Source organism: Carcharodon carcharias, chromosome 8, assembly GCF_017639515.1.
Source record: "Carcharodon carcharias isolate sCarCar2 chromosome 8, sCarCar2.pri, whole genome shotgun sequence".
Lineage (NCBI taxonomy): Eukaryota > Metazoa > Chordata > Chondrichthyes > Lamniformes > Lamnidae > Carcharodon > Carcharodon carcharias.
Genome location: NC_054474.1, coordinates 160671402 through 160695679, shown reverse-complemented (window position 1 = coordinate 160695679; position 24278 = coordinate 160671402). Strand labels below are relative to the sequence as shown.

General features: G+C 38.9%; 1 protein-coding gene across 5 annotated transcripts in view; it reads left to right on the top strand.

The window, feature by feature from the left end:
* setx (senataxin) overlaps nt 1-19844 on the top strand; it is an 86924-nt gene extending 67080 nt beyond the window's left edge. For all 5 annotated transcript variants that reach the window (XM_041194105.1, XM_041194104.1, XM_041194102.1 and 2 more), the window contains 13 exons: nt 285-437; nt 1651-1807; nt 2321-2422; nt 2959-3071; nt 5610-5681; nt 6551-6700; nt 8981-9088; nt 11072-11259; nt 12306-12398; nt 13152-13328; nt 14781-14879; nt 16062-16149; nt 17481-19844. In XM_041194105.1, the coding sequence (XP_041050039.1) occupies nt 285-437; nt 1651-1807; nt 2321-2422; nt 2959-3071; nt 5610-5681; nt 6551-6700; nt 8981-9088; nt 11072-11259; nt 12306-12398; nt 13152-13328; nt 14781-14879; nt 16062-16149; nt 17481-18254 (2274 nt within the window). In that variant the 3' untranslated portion in view covers nt 18255-19844. The remainder of the gene's footprint in view (nt 1-284; nt 438-1650; nt 1808-2320; nt 2423-2958; nt 3072-5609; nt 5682-6550; nt 6701-8980; nt 9089-11071; nt 11260-12305; nt 12399-13151; nt 13329-14780; nt 14880-16061; nt 16150-17480) is intronic.
* The last annotated feature ends 4434 nt before the right edge of the window (nt 19845-24278 follow it).

Below are 24278 nucleotides of genomic sequence, written 5' to 3'. Positions count from 1 at the left end.
AAAATTAAAGTTTCTAAACTGGACAGCTGTTAGCGTTGTGTGATTCAAACTTAGTACCAAATGATATGCTAGATGTAATCTACATGTAATGTTGTTTGACGCCTTTCCCTTCCCCTCAAGGCCTCCTGCCCAAGAAAGGTGTAACGTCAACAGCTTTTTTTTTAATGAAGCCAGAAGAAAAAACTTAACATGGCGATATGAGTTAGAATTGTTAGTTAAACAGTATGTGGGTGGGTGCTCGGTGTGTAGGGCCCTCCATTTTACAATTCCTTTTCCTTATGCAGGACGATTACAATGAGTATCAGCAGAAAGCTATCAACATGGCATATGCAATGGTCAAACAGCCAAGAATTCCCAAGGTCTGTCTCATACAGGGGCCTCCTGGAACAGGAAAATCAAAAACAATTGTTGGGTTCCTGCATCGTTTACTTAATGAGGTACGGCTCTCACTAGATGAAATGTAGCTATGTAATTCTGAGAAAAGTGAGTCTTTTTAACTACCAACTTCAAAATAGGAAATATTCATGTTTTGATGTTGAAAGTAATGGTAATCCAAGACCTTGCAACTTGGGTTCTGTTGGGGATCCAGGTGTGGCAAAATGTAGGTGAAAGTGTGGAAGAAGCAGCAAGGAGTAAATATAATTAATTCTACTCTACTGTTACCCATTATTCCCATTTAGAGTGGATTAAAGGAGGGCGTAAGCTTGATGACTTGTACCCTGGCCTTTCTCTGTGTCATTAACTGGTGGTTTCTTGGAAGTTCTTGAGAGTGACTGAGCATGACTGCCTCCCTCACCCAAAGAGAGACACCTGGCCTCTGCTCCCCCCAACCCAGATCTCTTTGAATTCATGTCAGCTGTAGGTCAGTAGGTAGCACTCTTGCCTGTGAGTCACGTGTGTTTTGTGTTCAAGTCCCACTCCAGGGCTTGAGCACAAAATCAAAGCTGAAACTCCAATGTAATATCGGAGGTGCCATCTTTCAACTGAGACATTAAACTGAGGTCCCATTTCCCTGCTTGGATGGATTCAAAAGATGCCACAACACTATTTCAAAGAACGGCAGTTTTCCCTGGTGTCCTGGCCAATATTTAACTCTATAAAAACAGATAATCCGGCCGTTATCACATTACTGTTTGTGGGAGTTTACTGTGAGCAAGTTGCCTTTATTTCCTACATTACAGCAGTGATTATACTTCATTAGTATTTCATCGGCTGTAGAGCACTTTGGGACATCCAATGGTAGTAGAAAGTACTATATAAATGCAAGTCTGTCTTTCTGTTCAAGGTTAGAATCCCACTTGCAGCATCATGCAGTGATCCTACTAATATGTTTGGGAGCTCCCTGGTTTAACTAGTTCTTCAAATAATCTCACACATTAAGCATTAGAAAAATTGCCAAACAAATGTTTCTTTAGTCAGTCCAACCCTTATGTTTTTGTTAACTGGAAATATTTATTAATAAAGAAGCTGTTGCATTAACTTCAGAGGTATATTTTGTTCCTTTGCTTCTTCCAAAAACAAAATCTCCAATATTTCAATTGGTACCAGTATATCCTTTCAAATAATTTTGTTTAAAAGGCAATTAAGTAGGAAGTACTTGTCAGAGATACCCACTACCTTCTCACGTTTGTTTATACCTTCCAAATCTAGGAACAAGAGAATGTTAAGCCATATAACAACAGGAACACTAGAACCAAACGAACCAGGATTCTTGTGTGTGCACCATCAAATGCAGCCATTGATGATCTCATGAAGAAAATCATTGTTGATTTTAAGAAGAAGTGCAAAGATACAAGTAATGCATTAGGTATACCATTTGCTCTCTTAATTTAACTTTGTGCAATTCGGTCTCCAAATTGTGACTTTTTTTTAAAAAATCCAAAATGGTATTCAGCAAACTGAAATTTGACTTGTCATCATTAAGTTGCAGTGATTGATTGTCTACTAGGTGGCATATACACACATTTGCTATAAAACAGGGAATCCTATAACTCGCCATGAGCATTGCCGTGGGAGATTTTCTTTCTCCTATGGTGTACCTACTTGCACTGTCTTTGCCTGCGTCTCCCACCCCCCAATAATGGGTTATGAAAAATTAATTATACATAGCAAACATCAGGAAATTATTAAGTGATGTTTCTGATCACCAGAGTATAAGTGCAACCCATTGGATATTTTATTTTAAAGTGCAATCACTTAATAAACAGACAACAGTTAAAAAGAAAAGTGGTTGCCTCACTTATTGCTGTTGAGAGTTTATACACCTTTTTGTGAAATTCTATGGTATTGTTTTTAATTATTCAATGCTTTATCTCTTCAGGAAACTGTGGAGATGTGAACCTGGTGAGACTGGGCACTGAGAAAGCCATCCATTCTGATGTAACAAGGTTCAGTCTGGATTATCAAGTGAACCATAGAATGAGTAAGTGTTTTCTGTTTTGGGAGGAAACCAATTTGAAATTTATGCCATGCAGTGGTCATAGTGGGGAAAAGAATCGGATAAAATTACCAAGCATTTGTAATTGCAGTAGTTAATCTAGGGCAGCCAGCACAGAATTTTGAAAGCCAAATCGGTGTTGGACAAATTTTGTAGGAACTTTTTTTTTCCACTATATATGGATGGGAAGGGAGAATGCTCTTCGCTGACAGTGCACCCACTTGCATTTTTTTTTCTCTAGGTGTTAAATAAATTTGTATAAAAGAAAATGTGTAGTTTGTGGGAAATATTTGATATTAATTTTGGCTTTCAATACTTCAAATACGTTTTAATTCAGTGCAATGTCGATCTGCAAAATGTTATGATTCGTAGTGTTGACTTGTCCATGATCTGATCAAAATTATTGAGTAAGATTTTGATATCGTATCATTTTGTTGAATAAAATATTGTCAATGAGTTTAAATGCCTCAAAATTATTATTCTTGCTCTCAATTCCAAAATGATTATCTGTGGCTTTGCAGAAAAGGGCCAATCTGATGCCGATCAGGTCAATCAAAGACGAAAGGATTGGTTGGACAGGAGGCTAGATGAACTGGGGAAGAAATGTGCCATCATCAAAAAAGACAAGGAGCAGGTAAATTCTGATATATTTATGTTGTGGGATGAACAGTGACGTGGAGATCTATTGCCATGCTGGTTGAAGAACTTACTTTACAAATGTGCAGGCATTTTTGAAGGTTATGAGGAAGTACTTGTATTGCACTTTTAATACTTTATCTGTGCTAGGAGATAATGCAATTGAGTTAACAGCTCTCGTGGCAATAAAACTGCAGTGAGCTATAGTATATTCTTATTAAGTGTCCACGACAATTAATTGTAAAAGTTAATTGCGACCAAACCTGAAAGTAAGAGGAATGGCTGAACCATACACTGATTATTCCACTAATATATACTTGATGGAAATTCAATTCTTAGACTTGATATAGTGTCCTCTGATAAAAATGAACATAATATTTTCCATTCACCTTTCTGTGCATCACAATTAAAAATTATTTCCAAAAAGTTGTTGAACTACGATAGGATCCCATACCAGTTGCCCCCTCCACCCCGCCTTTAACTCTTTAGTCTTGCTGGCCTGGAGTCCTTAAGTATTCAATGTTGTGTTGCCCTTGGTTGCAACTTTTTTTTTGTTGTTTCTTTAATTGTTTTTGTCAGCAGCAAATCTGATGTCCGTTTATTCAAGCAAGCTGGGGATGGCAGATCAGGATTGCACTATCGTTTCACACCAATTATAATTTCAAAAGTAACAACAAAACTCTGAGTATATCAAGAGATCAAAGCAGTGGAGTAAAGATTCATCTATTTCCACAAAATTGCTGTTATGTAGGTATTGTGACATGGCAGAAATCAAGAATACAGTTCTAAAAATACATACTGGCAATGTCAACACACTGCATAAGGGCAATTGTGAAAAGCTCAGTTCCCTGCTGAAGTGATGCTGCTATAGAAAGTGCCTTGTACTTTGTGATCGGCTTAAAATTTAAACCTATAATTATAAATGTCATTTATTGGAATGTCAAAATGAGCTCAGACAAAAAGTAAAAGAAGCAGCCAAAAAGTGACATTGTTAGCTAGGGAGGTTCTGGGTGCTGGTTATTTTGATTTATTATGAAGAAAGAAACTTGTTCCTATGCATCACTTGACACTGCACAGCATGGTGGAAGCTGGAGTCTCTGATGAAGTAGGATGAGAGGAGGCTCAGCCTTGTTGGGATGAATAGCCTGTGTCTGTACTGAAGATTTGTATGATTCTTTGAGAGATGTATTAATTAGGAGCAGGAATAGGCTGCTCAGCCTCTCAAGCCTGCTCCACCATTCAATAAGGTCATAGCTGATCGGAATGTAACCTCAACCTCATATTCCTGCCTTCCCCCAATAACCTTTCATCCCCTTGTTAATCAAGAGCATATCCACCCCTGCCTTTAAAATATTCAAAGACTCTGCTTCCACCACCTTTTGAGGAAGAGAGTCCCAAAGACACTCAGCCCTCCGAGAGAAAAAAATTCTCCACATCTCTGTCTTAAATGAGCAGCCCTTACTTTTAAACAGTGACCCATAGTTCTAGATTCTCCAACAAGAGGAAACATCCTCTCCATATTCACCCTGTCAAGACCCCTCAGGATCTTATGTTTCATTTAAGTCGCCTCTTACTCTTCTAAATTTCAGTGGATACAAGCCTAGCCTGTCCAGTGTTTCCTCATAACACAACCGCCCATTCCTGCTATTAGTCTTCCCTGAGCTGCTTCTAATGCATTTACATCTTTCTTTAAATAAGGAGACCAGTTCTGTACACATTACCCCAGATGTGGTCTCACCAATGCCCTGTACAACTGAAACATAACATCCCTCCTTTCTCGCAGTTTATATCCTGCATCCCTTCCTGCCATATCATTTGGTCACCCTGTGGTCCAGGTTCAGTGATTCCATTTTTGTTCACTTTACTTGGCGCACAAACCTATTTAATTGAAATGAAAGTTTGGTTTTAATTCTTTTTATAGATTGTATCCACCCTTCCCTTGATCAATGGCCTTCATGCTGTCAATAAACGTACAGTCCCAAACAATATGATCAAATGATCCTCTTGCCAATACCTTACACAATATGGTCAAACATGCTTCAGATACCATTGTATCACTTGACTCTTATTCCAGTTTAAGACTGTATCATCTGAAATGTATTGACCCTATGTTTAAACTGTCATTACCATTTTGCTTGATTTAATTTTTTTATTAACAGCTTAAATGTATGTGGCGTACTGCAATAGTTGTGAAATATTGATGCCTAGCATAGTGGCGTCTGACTTCCTAATCCGAGCAGCACTCTATCTAGTAGAGTTCATGCGCCATTTTGTAGAGCAGGAAGCAAAATTGCATTAGGTCCTCTTGGGAGGGTATATGTACCGTCAGAAATAGTTTGTAATTTATTTGATACATATATTTGATAATTGGTATTGTAAATCTAGAACATTAATGTGTCTGCATTCATGTTTCAAAAGAAGGGTTGCCCCTATTCTAGTTATGTGGTTATTGTAAAGACATTAATATCTATTAGGATGACAATTTCAGAAGTCTTTTGGAAGTCAAAGACTTTTTATCCTGCCATCTGTTCTCCAGATTGAATTGGCAACTCAAGAAAGGAGAAAATTGGAGAGGGAGAGGGAAGAGCTTGGACGCAGACTGAAGGAGGTAAGAACTGAAAGATTTTTCAACCATCTTACATCTACAGCTGTCAAATTTGCAGCAGTCCACATTGGTAGCTACTTGTCCATTTACTGAACATTTTAAAAATATTGAATAGTAAACACCTTACATTACTTTCAATAAGTAGTTACTGTTGTCTAGGTTTTTTGATAATACCAATTTTGGGTATTCTGGAACAATCCCTTACTAACTTTTGATTTGCCTACATAAGAGTCACTGCATTCCGAAACTGAATCATATTGTGAAGCACTTTAAAAGATTTTGATATAATAAGTCAGTTCAAACGCAAATATTATTTTATTTAAATCTTAATACTTGCTGGAGAATGAGTTGTTCAACCATGTTCAGTAACTGCGTCTGCATAACTCAAGTAATGAAGTAATGCCACGTTTACAGGTTGCTGCAGCATTGACACTGTGGATCGCAACATTGAGGAGGTAATATGTAATGTGGTTAATAAGTATTCCACTTGTTAGGTGTTGGCTTAATCTAATCCTAAACTTAAAAATTGACAAATGAAATAGCCGAAAAATGCTTGGATGCATCTGTGAAGTGATGGTAGGGAGCACTTGTTTTGAGAAATGGCAGTAGAAAAGAACATGTAACAAGAAGTTTCGAAATGTTAATTATTGTACCATTAGGAAGGTTTTCCAATCTTAAAGCTTCCCCCATCTAACCTCCTATTCCTGATCCATTAGCAGGCTCTGAGTTTTTGACTATTTATTTAACATTTATGTGCCAGAATATCATCATCCGTTCTTTCCCAACCATACCTCTAAAGACCAATGACTTACTTTTGAACCTGTTATTTTAGCTAGGAGATTTTAGATTGAATTCCTCACTGCTTTTTCCAGCTTCGAGGTCGAACCCAGGACATACAGCTAAACATTATCCTGGAATCACACATCATCTGCTGCACTTTGAGTACCAGTGGGATTATGCTTTTGGAGATGTCATTCCGAAAACTGGGCCATGAACCGTTTAGCTGTATTGTTGTGGATGAGGTGGGTGGAAATTAATTTCACACTAATGGCTAACTAGTTGAGTGCTGAGGATAAAAAGAAAGATCACAATATGTAATAAAATTATGTGAACTATATAGATCCTTTGAAAGGGAAAGAAAGGTTAACATTTTGGATGTGATTCTCACATCAGGTTTAGTAAGTTCTCAGTTGAATAGACTGGGGATATTTTGGCAGAGAAAGAAAATTGAGAATTCAACTCAAGCAGCTCTGAAAAATTTGCTCATGCAGGCGTGCTAATTGCACAGTCTGTGTCCCTTGCAACCTTGTATTGTGCCCTTTAGCAGAAGTTACCCTTACCTGCAATCCTTCCACAGAGACCTCACCATGCCACCTGCATTCTGCCAGTATTGCTTTGTTGTTTGCTGAAGACTAAACAAATCATTTTTAGCTAGCCAGGCTGGCATTTATTGTTCATCCCGAGTTCACCTTGAGAAGGCAGTGTTGAGCTGCTGCCTTGAAGCTCTGCAGTCCATGTATTGCAGTTACTCCTGCAGTGCTGTTAGGTAGGGAATTCCTGGATTTTGAACCAGTGCTGATGAAAGATTAACTTGAGGAATTGAACATAAAAGTAAAGATGTTATGCTTCAGTTATACATGGTATTGATGAGACCACATCTCAAATATTGTATGCAGTTTTGGTCACCTTATTTAAGGAAGGATGTAACTGCGTTGGAGACTGCTCAGAGGAGATTTACTGGATTGATACCTGGAATGAGCAGGTTGTCTTATGAGGAAAGGTTAGACAGACTGGAGTTTAGAAGAGTGAGGGATGACATGATTGAAGTATGTAAGACCCTGAACAGTGTTGACAAGGTGGACATGGGAAAGGATGTTTCCTCCTGTGGGTGACTCCAGAACCAGGGGACACTGTTTTAAAATTAGGGGTTGCCCTTTTAGGACAGAGATGAGAATTTTTTTCTGAGGGCTGTGCAACATTGGAGCACTCTGCCTCAGAAGGCAATGGAGACGGGGCCATTGAATATTTTTAAGGAGGAAGTTGACGTTGTTAGGAAAGGGAACAATAGGTTATCGCAGGTTGATGGGAATGTGGAATTCGAAACACAAACAGATCAGCCATGATGTTATCGAATGGTGGATCAGGCTCGAGGGGCTGACTGGCCTACTTCTCCTATTGCGTATAGTTGTGTGTATACATGCACGTTGCCCTTGGCCTTCTCAGTGGTAGAGGTCACAGGTTTGGGAGGTATTGTGGCCGAAGCTAAGAAGCAGCAAATGGGAAATTAAAGGAGGGAGGCAGAGTCCAAAATGAAAATAGTGACTTTGGTGCGGGGGTGGGGTTATGGTGCAGATGGGCAAAAAGGCTAAAAATGAAGAAAGGCAAAATAAGGGACTCAGAAGTTGAGAAACATCATGTTGCATTTAAACTATGTAAAGGATGCATTGTTAGCTTTATTTCACAGCAGTGAAGTAGAGCCCCATGTTTTCCATGTGTGTAGCATTTCCTTCCCAAATGCATGTACACAGCTCTGCTTATTTGCCTGCCGTCAATGAGTTTGTAACATCAAAATTAGCTAATAGGTTCATTTTTGTCAGAATACAGAATGTAATTTAATTTGGGATTTCTTGAATAGTGCAGCTACTCACCAGATAAACATGCTGAACTATTGAATTTAATTACAATGTGAATGGTAATACAAAACATTTACCAGAGTTTGATTCAACATTCAACATCTTGGGGAGGAGGGTGATGCTTTTCAAAGTCAGTGCCCAGCCTTCCCTCTGTGAGGCCCACTCTTCCAGGAGATTTCTGAAAAGTGATTGGCTGAAAGTGGTGCCTCTTGTAGTTACCAAGGGTGACTTGGGGTGTTTCACAGAGGAATTGCAAAACACTTGATTGTCACTTTTTGTTTTTGAAAATAACCCCTACAACATCAGGCACTGAAGCACAAGGTTCACCTTTTATGCTTTTATCAAAATTTTGGCAACAGCCAGTGTCCCTCAAGCAAGTCACTGCTTTTGATTTTGGCCCTCTACCAAAAATTAATGTTACCTCTCTGATAGTTGAGAGTTGCCATGTAGATTTGATGGAGACCTAGTAGTGGGGGTTTAAATAGACAATAACCTCCCACTGTGGGAACATTCCTGTCCTTGCAGAACAGAAAGCCAGCACATACTGTTCCTGTTTGTTGATCTCTCTCAAAATATTGTTACTTGGGAACTAAGTGTAGAGTTAACCATCATATGCTTAGCCGTCACTGCACGATTGTGATCCTGAACTATTTCTCCTGTTCTTCTCAGGCCGGGCAGGCATGTGAAACTGAAATACTGATTCCTTTGATATTCCGTTGTCCTAAACTTGTTCTTGTTGGAGACCATGAGCAACTGCCACCAACCATAATCTCCATGGTAAGAATGACTTTAGAAATATGTCAGGAATTTTGGGCAATTTTGTGCAACACTTTACTGTCATCTAATAGCTGAATTTAAAAATCCCAAATTTCCATTTTTCTTCCTTGTTTGCTCACCCCTCATTCACCTAGCCCCTGTGCCACCCGCCCCCCCCCCCAAGGTTCATGCTGCTCCCTTTCCTGTATGAATATTAGATCTATTTTCTCCCCCACGGATATACACTTAAGAGGAAGGACAGGTTTCCTTCTCTGACTCGGAGAAAAGTAATTCCCCTCTCTTTGATTTCCTCCCATAATGACAACATTCCTGTCCCTGCAGAACAAATTAATCTAGCACATGTGATTCATGTTAGTTCATCTTTCGCACACAAGCAATATTGCTACTTGGAGTCTGAGTGCAGAATAAACCGTCATTATTAGAGAATGCAATAGACCCATTGAAAATCTTTACCCACTGCTAACTTGGCAAACAACCCTTGAGGGTCTAGAAAAAGGAGTCCATAGTCTTACGATAAGGGATCGGCCATTTTGGACTGAGATGAAAAATTTCTTCACTCAAAGGTTTGTGAATCTTTGGAATTTCTCTATCCCAGATACTCAGTAGTTGAATATATGTAAGGCTGAGGTTGATGGTGTTATGATCCAAAGTTTGAAATCCTGGGTACTTAGAGAATAAAGCTACAAGATTTCATTTTTAAACAAACAAAATAAGTTTAATATGCAAAGTCAGAAAAGTAAAACAATTTAGCATATCTATCTTAACTTCTAACATCCAGAATTATCATGAGAAAAATATGAATTAATAGGCAAATTGAGGTTGAATATACCAAACTGCACAATAAATAGCAAATGCGACCAAGGCAGATCCTATGGATTTCTCAACAACCCACCCAGATTTCAGTATCCATGGTGGGTTACACAATCTTGTGAAAACTGTCTCCCTCATGGGGGATTGCAAGCTTCCACTTTCAAAGATTTAGCTTCTGAATTCCCTTAAAAGCCGCTCTGATTCAGAGTGCATCAATGGCTGCTCGTTTCCCACTGGTTCAATCTCTTCTTCTGAGACTGCCTTCCATGGAATTCACAAAGCTGCAGTCCAGCCTCTAATTACTGGCTAATTTCAGGTCTTTAGCAGATCAGTAGCTTCACTGAGCTGGCACTGCCCCTGGGTTTCTCCACACTTCAGTCTCCTGGCTGTACCAAGCTATTAGTAGCTCACAGGACTTCCTCTGAGCACCAACCCTTCCCAACACAGAACCAACAAACTTCTGCTTCCTTCTTGGCTCCCCAGGACTTCTCCTGAGTCCTCACTACCAGAAGCCTGCCAACAGCAGCACTTTTGCTGCCTGGAACCACCACCTTCTGCCTCCCAACACACCCAGTCACATGGGCTTACCTATTCCAGCCACTGCAGGTCCATGGTCAGGTTTCTGTACCACCATCAACATGCAAGCGCCCTGGTGATCTCTGCCATGACCCCAAAGAACCAGAACACTTGGCTGAGCATGTCACCCTGCTGCACTCCACGCACACGCCGGAACTCTTGGGCCTGCGGGAAATGGAGTCCTCCGCCCCCCTCCGGTATGTTCCCATTTCTTAATAATAAATTTTGGACTCTAAGGGAATAGGGGGTCGAGGAGGAAAGTATTGAAGTCGAGGATCAGCCATGATCTTATTAAATGGCAGAGCAAGCTCACAGGACTGGATGGCCTACACCTGCTTTTGTTTGTCATGGTCTTATGTTTCTGCTTTCCCAACAAACAGCAGGATCAAATTCATGAAGTATTTGTCCTTGCTGCAGTGCCTTGCATAATGACATTGCAACATGGTTGCCTCTGCTGAAGTAAAACCATTGTTAAATGTTTTATATAAAATGATATTCCAGTGTACCATTTGTGTCATTTATTTGTTAAAAATCCTGATGTCCCACACAGATAAAAAGCAATTGAAAAAATATTAACACTTTTTTGCCTTTTTATAGAAAGCAAAGGAGTTTAACTATGGCCGATCAATGATGTGCCGTTTGCAAAAATGCCTGCATGATGAAGTGAAGCAGAACATTTGTGGACGGAGCCCAGTGATGATGCTATTAACCCAGTACAGAATGCATCCTGATATCTGTCTGTTCCCCTCCAAGTACATTTATGGGAATTTGTTAAAGACTGATGAGTAAGAGGGCATAGATTATTAAGTCACTTGTACATTACAACTTGGGTTTCACAAGAATGAGCTTAAATCCAATTTCTGGTGGCCCCTTCCCCTATTAACGTTCCCAGTCAGTGTACTTCTCCAGTCGGATGTCAGCCGTGAAGGCACTTCATAAATTTGACAGCTGTTCACTGATCATGAAACACTGATTCTCTGCCATATATATTTTCTGTATATAATTCCAAAGGCAGTCATGACAGGACAATGTATGATTGTCATCAGTTGCACATAACATAAAACGCTTTAGTGATGGAGATTGTTTAGAGCGATTGATTTTGTGCCCTTGTACCTGCACAAAACTATCAGAGATTACTTTGGGATAAAATTATAACAGGTCACATTCCTTAATATCACTTGCCAATGAGGGATTTATTTTAAGATCAGTTATCTTCTTAAAAATTATGGTTGTAAATCAACATTGAAGAGTTTTGAATATCATTCTTCTTAGCAGCTAGAACAATTTATTTTGTGATGTTATTATTATATGTACTTAACCTGGAGGAGTTTAATGCATTTTACTGGATGCTGATTGATCAAAATTAGTCACCTTCATTTAAAACATATTTATCTTGCTCTTCTAAATTTGCATAACTACATGAATATCACAAGAAATTACTTAACTAAAGTATCTTACAGCTTTTTATATTTTACTGTTATTGTAAATAATCCTCTGGGATATTCACTTTCATTTTTTAAAGTGACTCAAAACCAAAGTCACACACAATGGGAATAGCTTTTGACCTCTGATACATTGAAGGCTGTTGCCCTACTGAAGGAACTTACTAAACTTGGTCTGGACTATTAAGCTATTGAAATATGGTAGCTATATAATAACATATTTGTTGTAACTTTAAATGCCAAAATAATGTAGCACTGTAATCATCAAAATCAATCCTGTTTTATAGTAGTTTTGAAATATGATGTAGCTTTTTCTAATGGCCCTAGTGTGCATGTTATTATTCCTAATCTCTTTCCTCCTCTTCCCCTCACCTCTTATGTTTATCCAGAAAGATAGAGGTGCAGCGTTGTTCTCCGAGCTGGCCTTTCCAGTCATACATGTTGTTTGATGTGACGGATGGACATGAATATCGGGAGAAAGAGTGCGTTTTAAATCTGATTTTTTTTTTTTCAATGTGTTTCCTATCTTACATTTGTTATATACTATGACAGGAGAGTAGCTGCTAGTGTCAAGCAGATGGGAGAGTGCTGCAGTTCTCACCAGAGTAATCATTGTTTTCAGGACTGTTTATCATTTACATATTTTTGTTATCTTTGCTTTCAGTAGTATTTCCTTGTGTGAAGGTTGTGCAGGAGTGCCAAATAGAAGCAACATATACATCCCATGGGATTAGCATGAAGGACAAAAGCCAGCAGTAATGCTTCCTACTGCTTAATCCCAAAGCAACATTTTTGGCAGCTGTAGAGAGGACTACTTTTCTTAGCTGCCTCCCCAGCCCAGACAAGCTGAGGCCAATTTAGCAGACCTCTGCTAATTCAGCATAGACTTGGGATAAAACTCAAGAGTTTTGTGGGCTGTGTTAATCAGGATCATATGAGGTGGCGTGTTGCTCTTTGGGTATGGTACCAACCACTGAACTGAGGATGGTTAGAATATACTTGGTGTGTTAGTCACTAGTAGCTTATTGTCATTTTAAAATTGAGCTCTGTATATTTGGGAATGTGGTAATTGTTAATGGCTTAAGCAGAGGGAATTATTTAGTCACTACACTGCTTGTAATTTAATATGAAACATTCTGGTACTATTGGAAACTACACAGCATTCGCAAGCAGCACATAGCATGCTTTTTCCTTGTCCTTTGTATCTCATCTTTATTCCACCTCTTTTGTTACAGCTCTTATATCAACACACAGGAAGTGAAACTGGTAATAGCTTTAATCAGTATGATTGCAGAGAAACAAAAAGGGATGTGCCGTAATATTGGAGTGATCACCCCCTATAATGCACAAAAACACAAAATCATGAATCAAATTGAGCAAGAGTTTAAAATGGCTAGACTTGAACAAGGCAGGTATGTAAATAATTGATATCAGAAACATTTGATCTTTATTACATATACAAATCTTTTATACTGGTTTTTGTGAGCTTGAAAGTTTGGAAAAGTTTGTTTGATGGTTCATCTACTGATAGAGCTCAGTTTGATTTGCAATTTAACTGTTAGCATCGTAACTTGAGATGTACGCAAATTAATGGAATATGGATTTGAACTTTACACATAGCTACTGAAGTTCCATGGCGGGCATCATGCAACTGACAAGGATCTGTGTCCTGGTGTATGGATGGGATTCCCATTAATGGTGTCACAGCTAGTGATGTTTAACAAAATTGTTGCTCCCAGATTGTCTTGGCTAACACCTAAGGATTTATAAACTGTAATAAGAGATGAAGACCACCAATAAGCATGCAAACATCTAAAATTTAGCACTTGATAATATATTAAAATGCTGTTCTCCATTGGGGTCAGTTTTCATTTTTCATGTTAATATTTAATTGCATAGTTATTTGCATAGTTTGTTTTCTATACTGTTTTGGCCCTGGCTAAATTGGTAGGTAGCCAACCTGTGAAAGGACTATGCCGTTTTTGTCCTAGTCACTAAGATTTATGGAAGTCATGAGATCAGCTATAATGCAACTGGAAGCCAAATTCCTGGACTATTTTACAAAATGCATGTCTTATATAAGGTTGTAGTAATTTGATCAATTTAGTTTTAAAGTGCTGTGCTATATTTCTCATCAAATGACTGGAAAGCAGGTTTAGTTCATGTTCACCACTAGGAGATGTGCACTTTTATGAAAGAAGAATCAGATGTTAACAAGTGTGTAGCTGAAATTAGACCAAACTTCCCTTGATGTTAAAAAGCTCCCTTCAAATGCAAGTCAGTGAAAACAAATGAAGTCTTGTAAAGTAATGATTAGGCCTAGCTCAAAAACAATCTTCATGACTTCCCACATAACTGAGTTGAAATACAGAACAGGGCAGGTGATTATAGGGGCATTACAATTGACCTCAGCACCTCAGTATTAGGTAAGGCAAAACAAGCTAGGATTTCAGCTCCAGGTCCCTTCCTTGTGGCTCCGCCTGGAAGTAATTTGATGTTGGATGAGGCCACAATCAGCATTATGGTGCTTCTTGCCCACAAAATAGCTTTCCCATATTAAATGTGTACACTTGCACATAAATGCAGCAAGGTACTGGAGCATACCTGATGTCAGTTCAGCTGCACCCCAGCAGGGAGTCAGCACCTTCGTAAGTGGGGAAAACAAAAGAATAAAATTGTCCCGAAGGAACAGTATTGACTTTCCACAGATCTGGGTTATACTGAAATATGAACCAGTTTACAATGTTCAGAATGTATATTTCTACTGTCCAGTAAATCTTCATTTTATTGGTAGCTATGATCAGAGTTTTAATGTTGTAAAGGGGAAAATATATAATTTTAATGCATTGGTTTTCCTCTTTCAGGTCAGTGCAGGTGGGCACAGTAGATGGGTTTCAAGGATGTGAGAAGGATTGCATCATTGTCACCTGCGTCAGAGCAAGCAATCTTCAAGGAAATATTGGGTGAAGTGATTTTTCTTTGATTTGTTAGTGTTTGGCCTCTTCACCCCATTGTATTACAGTTAAATTTAATTCTTTTTCTATTCCATCATGCTTCTTTATAGACCTTTCTTGTCTGAGAAGGTTAAGAAGTGCTAGGAAGGCTGAGAGTGCAAGGAGAAACAGATCCTATCGAAATCATCTTGAAGTTAGCACCCCACTTGCATGCTCTTGCACTCTAGTTCTCTCTGTCTTGCAGTCTCGCACGGTGTCTCTAAGATGCCCATTAACGTTTATAGGAACTCTTAAGTATTGTAAAATTTGAACAAGCAACTCTTGCTGTTTTACAGTTGGGTGAATTATGAGGCTGTCCTCACATGTGATATCCAGAAATGACAACACCAAATTTCAACAGTAGCCTGGTACTTGACACTAGGTAGTGAAGGAAGCTCAAAATCAACTGGAACTGGGAATTCTGTCATTAGAAATTAAAATTGCATCGGTTTCAGATCTGAAAACTTTGAGGGTTATTTATCAATTCTCAGATTCAGCCTTGTAAATCTGCTAAACTTTCGAACTTCCCTCAATATTATACTTCGCAAATTTGAGGGATGGATGTGAGTGGGGAAAAGAATGATGCATGTAGTTTGCATGCTATCTTAATGCGTGTGTGTGTGTGTTACGGTGGGCGAGAGAAGCAAACTTCAAGATTATTGAAAGAATCTGTTACTCTATATGTGTGGCTTTTTCAAATTGAAGAAGTGAGCATAAGAAAAGCCAGATGTTTTTCATTTTTATACTATAGCTGTGGTTTTAACCCTTTTTGTGTAAGGCCTATTGCAAGTATAAAAGCCCACCCAGGTACCAACATGCTTTTTCTTCCTGTGACCCATATTGTGCACCAGCACCTGTCCCAATGAAACACGACACAAAAATTGATATGATCCCTAGAGTGACCTCCTAACTTTGTTTGCAAAGACAATGTTATCTTTCCAAAGGAAAACTGTTGGTGCAGAAAATGTTTCATTGGCATCTGATGAGTTAAACAAACAAATGCAGAAATCCGAAGACCTTATGAACCCACTAGGGTCTGGAGACCCCAGTTTAAACACTTTTGCACTAGTGATTAGATGTATGATTTGTATTGAGTTAAAAGAAGCAATGTTACTGATTTTATTTTTGTCATTCTATTTGATCCTTTTCCAGGTTCTTAGCAGATCGACAGAGAATGAATGTTACAATTACGCGAGCTCGACTGAGTCTCTTCATTCTGGGAAATCTGAAAACTCTCATGGTTCGTAATGAAATATTGATCAGATTTGATTTTATAGGGGCTATGCTGATCAGTTGAGTTGGTAGTCAGAGCAATATCAATTTTTTTAAAAATTGAACCATTTTTCCATGAACTATTCTGAAATTGTTATTTTAGCCATCTTGCTATAACACTTTACAGTAAACCCTATTTGAATGTATGTGGTTCGCTCACTATTAATGGGGATGTAGGGCTGAATCTTAACTCCCAAAAATTGATAGATTGGGGCCTTGTCAAAGGTCAAATTGCAAAATCTGAAACAGGTACCCAACCTGCCTCAAACTGAACCACTTGCAGTTTTAACAGAGGTGGGATGAGTGATGGGTGATCAACCTGCTCTTGGGAAGCGGGTTGGCCATCTAAATATTATAATGAGGCTGCTTTAGAATACTGTGTGTGGGTCAGGCGGAGAACGGCACCAGCAAGGTAGCCCAGTAAATTCTCATTTACCTCCCTACCTCTTGCAGTAGTGTACCTGTTTCACCAATTTCTTGACAATTGGTCCCTCTGGATCAATATCTGACACCCCATCGTCTCTCTCTCTCCCCTAGTACACTTAACTACTCTTGCGAACTTTGGCCTTGTGACGCAGGCTTTAGCCTTTTGATCCCCACTTAAAGGAGCCCTGCAATAAGTAATGCAGGACGTTTGGGGAACGCTTTTTCTTCCCAGTGTCCTGACCTCTCAACAGCCCCACCCCTCACAGAATTCACTTCCGGACTACCATCCAGGCCGGAATCTCTCTGGCACGCAATTCTCCAGCATGTTTTTAAAGTGAAGGTTCATCAACATTTACGCATCCACTCATATGTTATCCATTTTCAGAGAGCAACTGTTTTAACTTGATTAATGAATTGTTTTATGGAACCAAGACACATTGTATGATACCACCAAACTGAAATGAAAAGACTTGATAAATAAAGTGACTGACTTGCATGTCACCAGATATGGGTTTCAAAGAAAAAAGCAATAAATTAAGAGACTAATCAGTGCTGGACAGAGAGGGAAAGAGCAACCGTAAGATTGCAGCAACAGATAAAGAAGAAGGGATAGTGAGTGAGAGAAAAATGGGCTGTCAACCACTGAATTGTCCTTGTAAGACTGCAGTATTAGATAGTTGCTCAAAGTTGCAGTAATGCTTTAATAACGTAATGGTTTAATTGTCAGAACTGTTGACACAGAATAACTGGCTTTGTATCTGCAAACTTTTTAAAGAATAAGCATCTTGCCTTTCATAACTAGTTTGTTTATTTACATGTGTGAAGGATGAATTTGTGCTTGTGACATCGGCCATTTTCTCTTGTGTGTTTTAGGAAAGTAAAGACTGGAACGCTTTAATTCAGGATGCACAAAAGAGAGGAGCCATAGTGAAAACATGTGAAAGCGAATATAAGAAAGACTGCCACAAAATTATGAAACCCAGGCCCGCTTTCCAGAGAAATATTTCTGATCCATGTTCGTTAATAAGTGAACAGAAAAAGGTTCCTGATCTTACACGGAAAAGTTCATGGAATGATAGTTTCAGTTTCAAAACTGCTACACGTCAAGTAGCTGATGTCCACAGTGGACAGTTCCAAAAAGCACCGATTCCTTCTCAACAAGCAGCTTCATTACCCCATCATTTGCATAAAACTCAAGCTTCTGTTACTGTAGAGCCCCGGATATCAGCTAATGTTTCGCAGCCTCAGACATCTTGCAAGTCAGAGTTATCTGCTCAGGCTAAGCTTAGAGATCCGAGACTGGCCCGGAGAGCAGAATCTTTGCGTGAGGGTACTCAATCCTATCAAACTCCTTCAGAGTCACGTGTTGTACCACCAGATTCATCTGCATCTATTAGTGGACGTGGTGCTTCTCATCCTTCACATTTTGGTCAGCCTAGTGGAAATTCTCTTTCAAGAGCTGGTGGTGATAAACTTAATACTTCTACTCTGAACAGAAGTTTGGAACCTCCTTCTGGGACCTCTGTGTGTAGAAATAGTAAAGATATGGCTTATGGTCTCAACAAGTGTCCAAGTTCCAGAAGACACAAACAGAATGAAAAAGAGAAAGAAGACATATATGGCGAACAAAAACAGAGATGGAAATGAAAATATTATGGGTTAAGTTCTCTCTCAGTATATTTGACTTTATCTCACAGGGCTGGTATAAAATTTCCATCATACAGAAGCAGTGATTGATGTATAAGTGAAATAACTAAGCTTTATAGACTTCATTTCTTTTGGTTTATGATTATAATTGTGCATAGTTTATTTTTACTGTTTTGTTGAAAATAAGCTGCACTACTTTAATTTTGTATTCTCAAATTTTCTCCTGTTTCTCCCCGATTCCCTGACTGAGGGCATGCAGGTAACCTGCTCCAGAGACACTCAATATTGCTAACTGACTGGCCACTTGAATAGGTGCAGAAGGAAATAGCCAATGAGAAACTGTCCCAGTACAGAAAGATGGGGTAGTTTGATGCAAGTTCCTTGCTTAATGTCTTCCCAGGATGGTATGGCCAAAATCTACCTATTTAGGAACTGAAAACATTGTACCACTTGCACTGATATATCAGCATGTTGTGCCATTCGTCATCAGTATTTAAATATTTTTGACAAAAATAGAATCTTAGTTCAGCAGACACACAATTCCAATCTAATCTCACTTAGTCACTAGGTTCAAGATGTTAGCCCTTCTTAGCATGGATCATGGAATGTAGAAACAGTCCCTGAGATTTTAACCATGTTTATGAACCACATTTATTTTACATGTTTATAGGTTGTGCATTTTCCCTCAAGTACAACGTTTACCAGGATTGTGAAACAGAATAGTAAGGCAGGAATTCACATTTTGCCCTTTCACAGACTTGATTTAACTAGGATGGGTTTTTAGTAGATGGGGGTGAGGGTGACAGAATGACTGTACAGTTTAACCCTTACATTATTCAGCTAACACTCTTTAGAAACTTTCTGTACAGAACAAATTTCTGGCTCTTGTGAAGGTCCCTTACTTAATTTTCTTTGAAGTTGCATTTCCATTGTGTATCTTATTTACAGGCTGTCCCATGGATTTGAAACTGTTTTTAAACAAAAATATTAGAATTGCAAATGAAGACTGTGGGATCTGTACTATCTGGAGGACACTCTAATCAGCTGCAGACAGTTTGTCCCACTTAAATGGTTAATATCCATTCGAATGCATACACACTGGGTGATTTCATTTAGAGTTGTTAGCAGTATGTATATAAATATCACACAGTCCACGGCTTAATTGCAGTAAAATAGCAACTGGCCAGCCATCTGTATGTAAAATTAAAGAAAAATCCTAATGCTTCATGGATTTGCCCGGTGGGTTTCTTTTGGAAATGTAATTACTGTACAGTGGGTGGTTATATATACATATTGTATAGAAATCTTCAACTGATGCAGCTGTAGAGTCTTGCTTTACTGGAAAAAGCTTGTCAACTGCAGCATTCATTCTAAAGTTCATAATGCTGAGTTGGAACAATAATATGCCAGGCTTACTAGTTTTATACAATGAACAAGCCAGAACTTGAGTAGTTGGGCATTGTAGTTTGCAGTTGGGATATTTGTGGTTTTCACTGTCCCACTCCCACTCCACTCTCCCAGTAGAGTAATGCGGACACTAAAATATGTTGAACATTTTCTTTTGTACTTAATAAAATTGTTTTTTAAGAAGTGACTTGTGCTAGTACCAAACAGTTTGTACCAATTAGATGGTTAATATCCATTAGAGTGCATACACACTGGGTGATATCATTTTTGTTAGCAGTATGTGTATGATTATCACAGTGTCTTGCATCTTAATTGCAACAAAATAGCAACTGCTCTTCTTTGAAATTATGCTATCGGAATCTTTTGCATCCACCTGAGGGGGCAGCCTGCACCTTCAACAGTGTAGCATCCCTTCAGTATTGCACTGGAATGTCAGTCGATTATGTGCTCAGGTTCTGGAGTGGGACTTGAACCCACAACCTTCTGATTCAGGTGAGAATGCTACCCACTGAACCACAGTTGACACTGTGTTCATATAGCACTTTAATCTGTGCAGTACTAAGGTTAATGATCTTCGCACTCTTGGTGAACAAGTATTTCTTCTTGGACTGAAACTGTCTTGATTATTTTGGTGTTATGTAAGTTGGCTTTGTGACATCATAAAAGTTGCTGATCCCAGCTCAATCCACTCCAGTGTAAATCGAGAACTATTCTGGGTTGGAGTTAAGCTGCTTAAAATTAGAGGCATGCCCTACACAAGATTAGTTTGATTACCTGTAGGGATAAATGAATATCTTTGCAGAGATTTCCCTCAGGAGATTAAATAGGTTAGGCAGATTCCATCATAGTCCAGTTTGCATAAAGCTTGTTGTAAGAGTGGGTTTGAGGGACTGCATAGTCTTCAATTCTTATGTTTGGTTCACACAGTTCATAAAATACAAGTGGCTGGCCTTCATATTTTCCTGTCTTTTAAATGAATTTGTATAGCTTATTAATTTGAGTTAAATATTTGGTGGAGCCATTTGCTTACATCCTAGAAACTAAGGAAATTATACTGAAAATTGTTAGGGATGAGATGTACAAAAGAAGCCAGAGTAGAGATCATTCCAATAGAAAGGCATTAATCTATTGCCTTCTCAGTTCAGCTTTCTTGTGAATAAATGTAATCTCCCCCTTGTTATCTTCAGTGAGCAGGAACACCTCCGCCTCTGAAATGGTTCATTGTGTTGTTAATACCAGGCAAGAACGGTTCCCTTTTTTTGGATATTAGGGTTTAAAGAAGCTTTCAACATTGGCAGTAATTAAACTTTGTTCAGAAGGAGCAAAACTTGATACATTACAGTAGCTGAGCAGTAATTTTCAAGATACAAATGAGAATTAAATTACTCCATTTATGCCTTGGCTAGAAGCCATGACAGCAAATGCTGCGCCTTCTGGCACAAACCCCTGCCTCATCCTTTGAGGGTGCCTTGAATTCTCTCGGAATCATTTATATCTCCTGTCCGTTTGGACCCTTTATTCATTTTTCTAAATAAAATGCTATTGAGTTTATCAATTCAATTATCATATGCTCATTGGCTTTGTGTGCATGGCATTTCTTTAATTGAGCAAAAAGTCCCTGCTTGCTCAGGTATTGATCTTATAGCAGCTCCCACAGTCAAAATACGTGATATCTAAGTGCAGCTGTTGCAGCACAAAGTAACATGTCTCCATACTGAAAAGATTTGCCATCCTTGATCACATCCAAATTGGTTAGAGTATCCAAATTGGTTCGAGCATCCAAATTGGTTCCCAAAGGAGAATAGATATCTTATGTCTGCTGATCGCTAACTTTTAACATTTTAGTCAGGTGCCTTTTATTGTCTTGTTTCTCCTTCCGTGTCAACATGCAACACTCTGTCATCTGCTGGGGCCAGTGGGTTTCTCAGATCTTACAAGCATTAAAATATAGCAATGGTATAATGCACAGCAATCTAGAATCTACATATTTTGACTAAACTTATTCTGAAGCAAATAGGCCCTGAGGGACACTCTGGTAATCCCATCACTTAGCTCAGTCTTTAATTGAGTATATTCCTACAAATTCAAATTGAACCGCAAAAGTGAGATAGAAAGAAAGAGTTGCATTTATATAGAACTTTTTGTGATATTCCAAAACACTTCATTGGTTGTAGTGTAATCACTGTTATGAGGTGTACATTCTGATAGGTCATTATCATTTATGCACAACATTGGAAATCTGAGCAGATCATTGACACAGGCCTGCATGTATTCAGGTGCTAGCTACTCAGCCATCATTTATCTTTTGATGCCCTCAAACTCATATATTCACACATTGCTCCAAACTTTTAAGGCAGTGTGACCTTCTATTGGCTGGTCTTATCCCATTTCAAACTTAAAGTTGTTGAGATTGCAGAGCATACATAATTGTTCAGCAGCTAGAAAGTTCAAGATATCAGAGAAGGATGTTAGAGATTGGAGGAAGCTCTCTGCACTGCTCAAGCAGATGCTTAAGAATAAATGTGCAAACAGAGGGAAGCCTAGTATGTGGTCGCAGTTTGAAAACAAAGTTGCAAAATATGGCAATGAAAATCGCCAGAACAAACTCTGTTTCTTGAGGATCTATCCAAACCTTGCCCTGAAACAAACAAGAAAATTAGGCACTGCAGATTTCCAGGAGAAACAATTTTGTACTGTGACAGAAAACCAAGATCTCACAGCATCTCCCATTTTCTGTGCAGACGTGAGCAAGGAATTTCACTTCTGCTTGATACAAGTATCAGTTCTTTGGATTTCAACTTCAACCCATTCTCTTGTAACCAAACGTGGAAAAAAAACTCCTCTACATCATTGGAATCTGTGTCTCAAAATTCCTTAATCTGAAGACAATACAATATGACGAATGGGTGCCCAGTTTATACGAATTCATGATTACCATCTACCAACTGAATTCTCTGGTGGGATATATATTTCCAAACTTGGAATTTCCACAATAAATTCTTATAACTTAATCTGCATTAAGTTAAGGGGTGGCATCCTTGTGGGAACATGTCATTCATTTTCCTAATGTCTCAGGAAAAATGAATTCTACTTCCTTATTCATACTGTAGGTGGCATCCAAGGACTGGCTGACTTAAATCTGTTCACTAAGCTGAAATCTGATACTTGGATTCTTGCAAAATCATGTCTGTCAGTTTGCCAGGAAAGATTTCCCGCGCATCTTTCCAAAGGACCATTATAGCGTACTCTTAAGTCTTGATAGTATTTCCTGTTTATAGTGGAGTAATGGCCAATTTCATGTAAAAGTCAGCCCCTGACTTTTGGCCAAAATATCTATCATTTTTCATATCTTATGTAAGTCAGCAACTGACTTTTAGCGAAATAACTCAAACTCTTTGTACTTGCCACCCACTCAACAATGAAGTCAAGCTTGCCCTTGGGGAAACCACCTCATCTATACAACAGCACACCATTGAAAGTGACTGTTTAGCTCTTCATGTCTGTGCATGTCAACATGTAACGTCAAGGCTGCCATGTCCCTGGTGTGTGCTGCGTTACCACCAATCCCGCCGTCTAATATAGCAATGTGGTGTCAAGAAAGAATGGCAGATACACAGCCCATTTCAAACTTAAAGTCATTGCGATTGCAAAACAGACATAATTATTCAGCAGCTAGAAAGTTCAAGCTATCAGAGAAGGATGTTAGAGATTTGGAGGAAGCTCTCTGCGTTGCTTAGGCAGATGCTTAAGAATAAATGTGCAAACAGAGGGAAGCCTAGTATGTGGTCGCAGTTTGAAAAAGTTGCAAAATACGGCAATGAAAATCGCCAGAACCAACTCTGTTTCTTGAGGACTTATCCAAACCTTGCCCTGAAACAAACAAGAAAATTAGGCACTGCAGATTTCCAGGAGAAACAATTTTGTACTGTGACAGAAAACCAAGATCTCACAGCATCTCCCAGCAGAGCTTGAGGGCAAGCTAATTGCATTTCAGCGGTTTATAATCAAACGTCAACAAAAGAATGGATACAGAGTGGCCTGTAATGGGAACATGGATAAGTCTTCCATGAATTTTGACAAGTCAGCCAAACGGTGAGCAAAGTTGGAGAGAAAACATTGTTAATGAAGACAACTGGCCAGAAAAAGAGTAGGTTCACTGTTGTGCTGTCACGTAAAGCTGATGGGGGCAAAGCTTGAGTCAATGGTGATATTCAAGAGAAAAACTCTCCAAAAACAACAATTCCCAAAAAGAGTGGTCATCGACATTCAGGGTAAAAGATAAGTCGATGAGGGTGACTTGGAAATAAAGCTGAGGAAAGTTTGAAGTTTCCAACCAGGAGAATTAGGTTAGAAAAAAAGTCTTCTCATCTAGGGCATGTTCAGATCATAACTCGTCGATGATGTAGTTGAAGTTAGATCACCAAACAGTGATATTTTGCTGATTCCCGGTTGTCTGGCCAGCCTTGTTCAACCATTGGATGTAACTAAACAAGCATGAGAAAAAAGTGGAATGACTGGGTGATCAGAGGAAAGAAGGCATTCACCAAGGGAGGCAGCATACAGGCTCCAAAATAAGGAACCGTGTGTGAATGGGTTGTAGAAGCCTGGGATGAAATC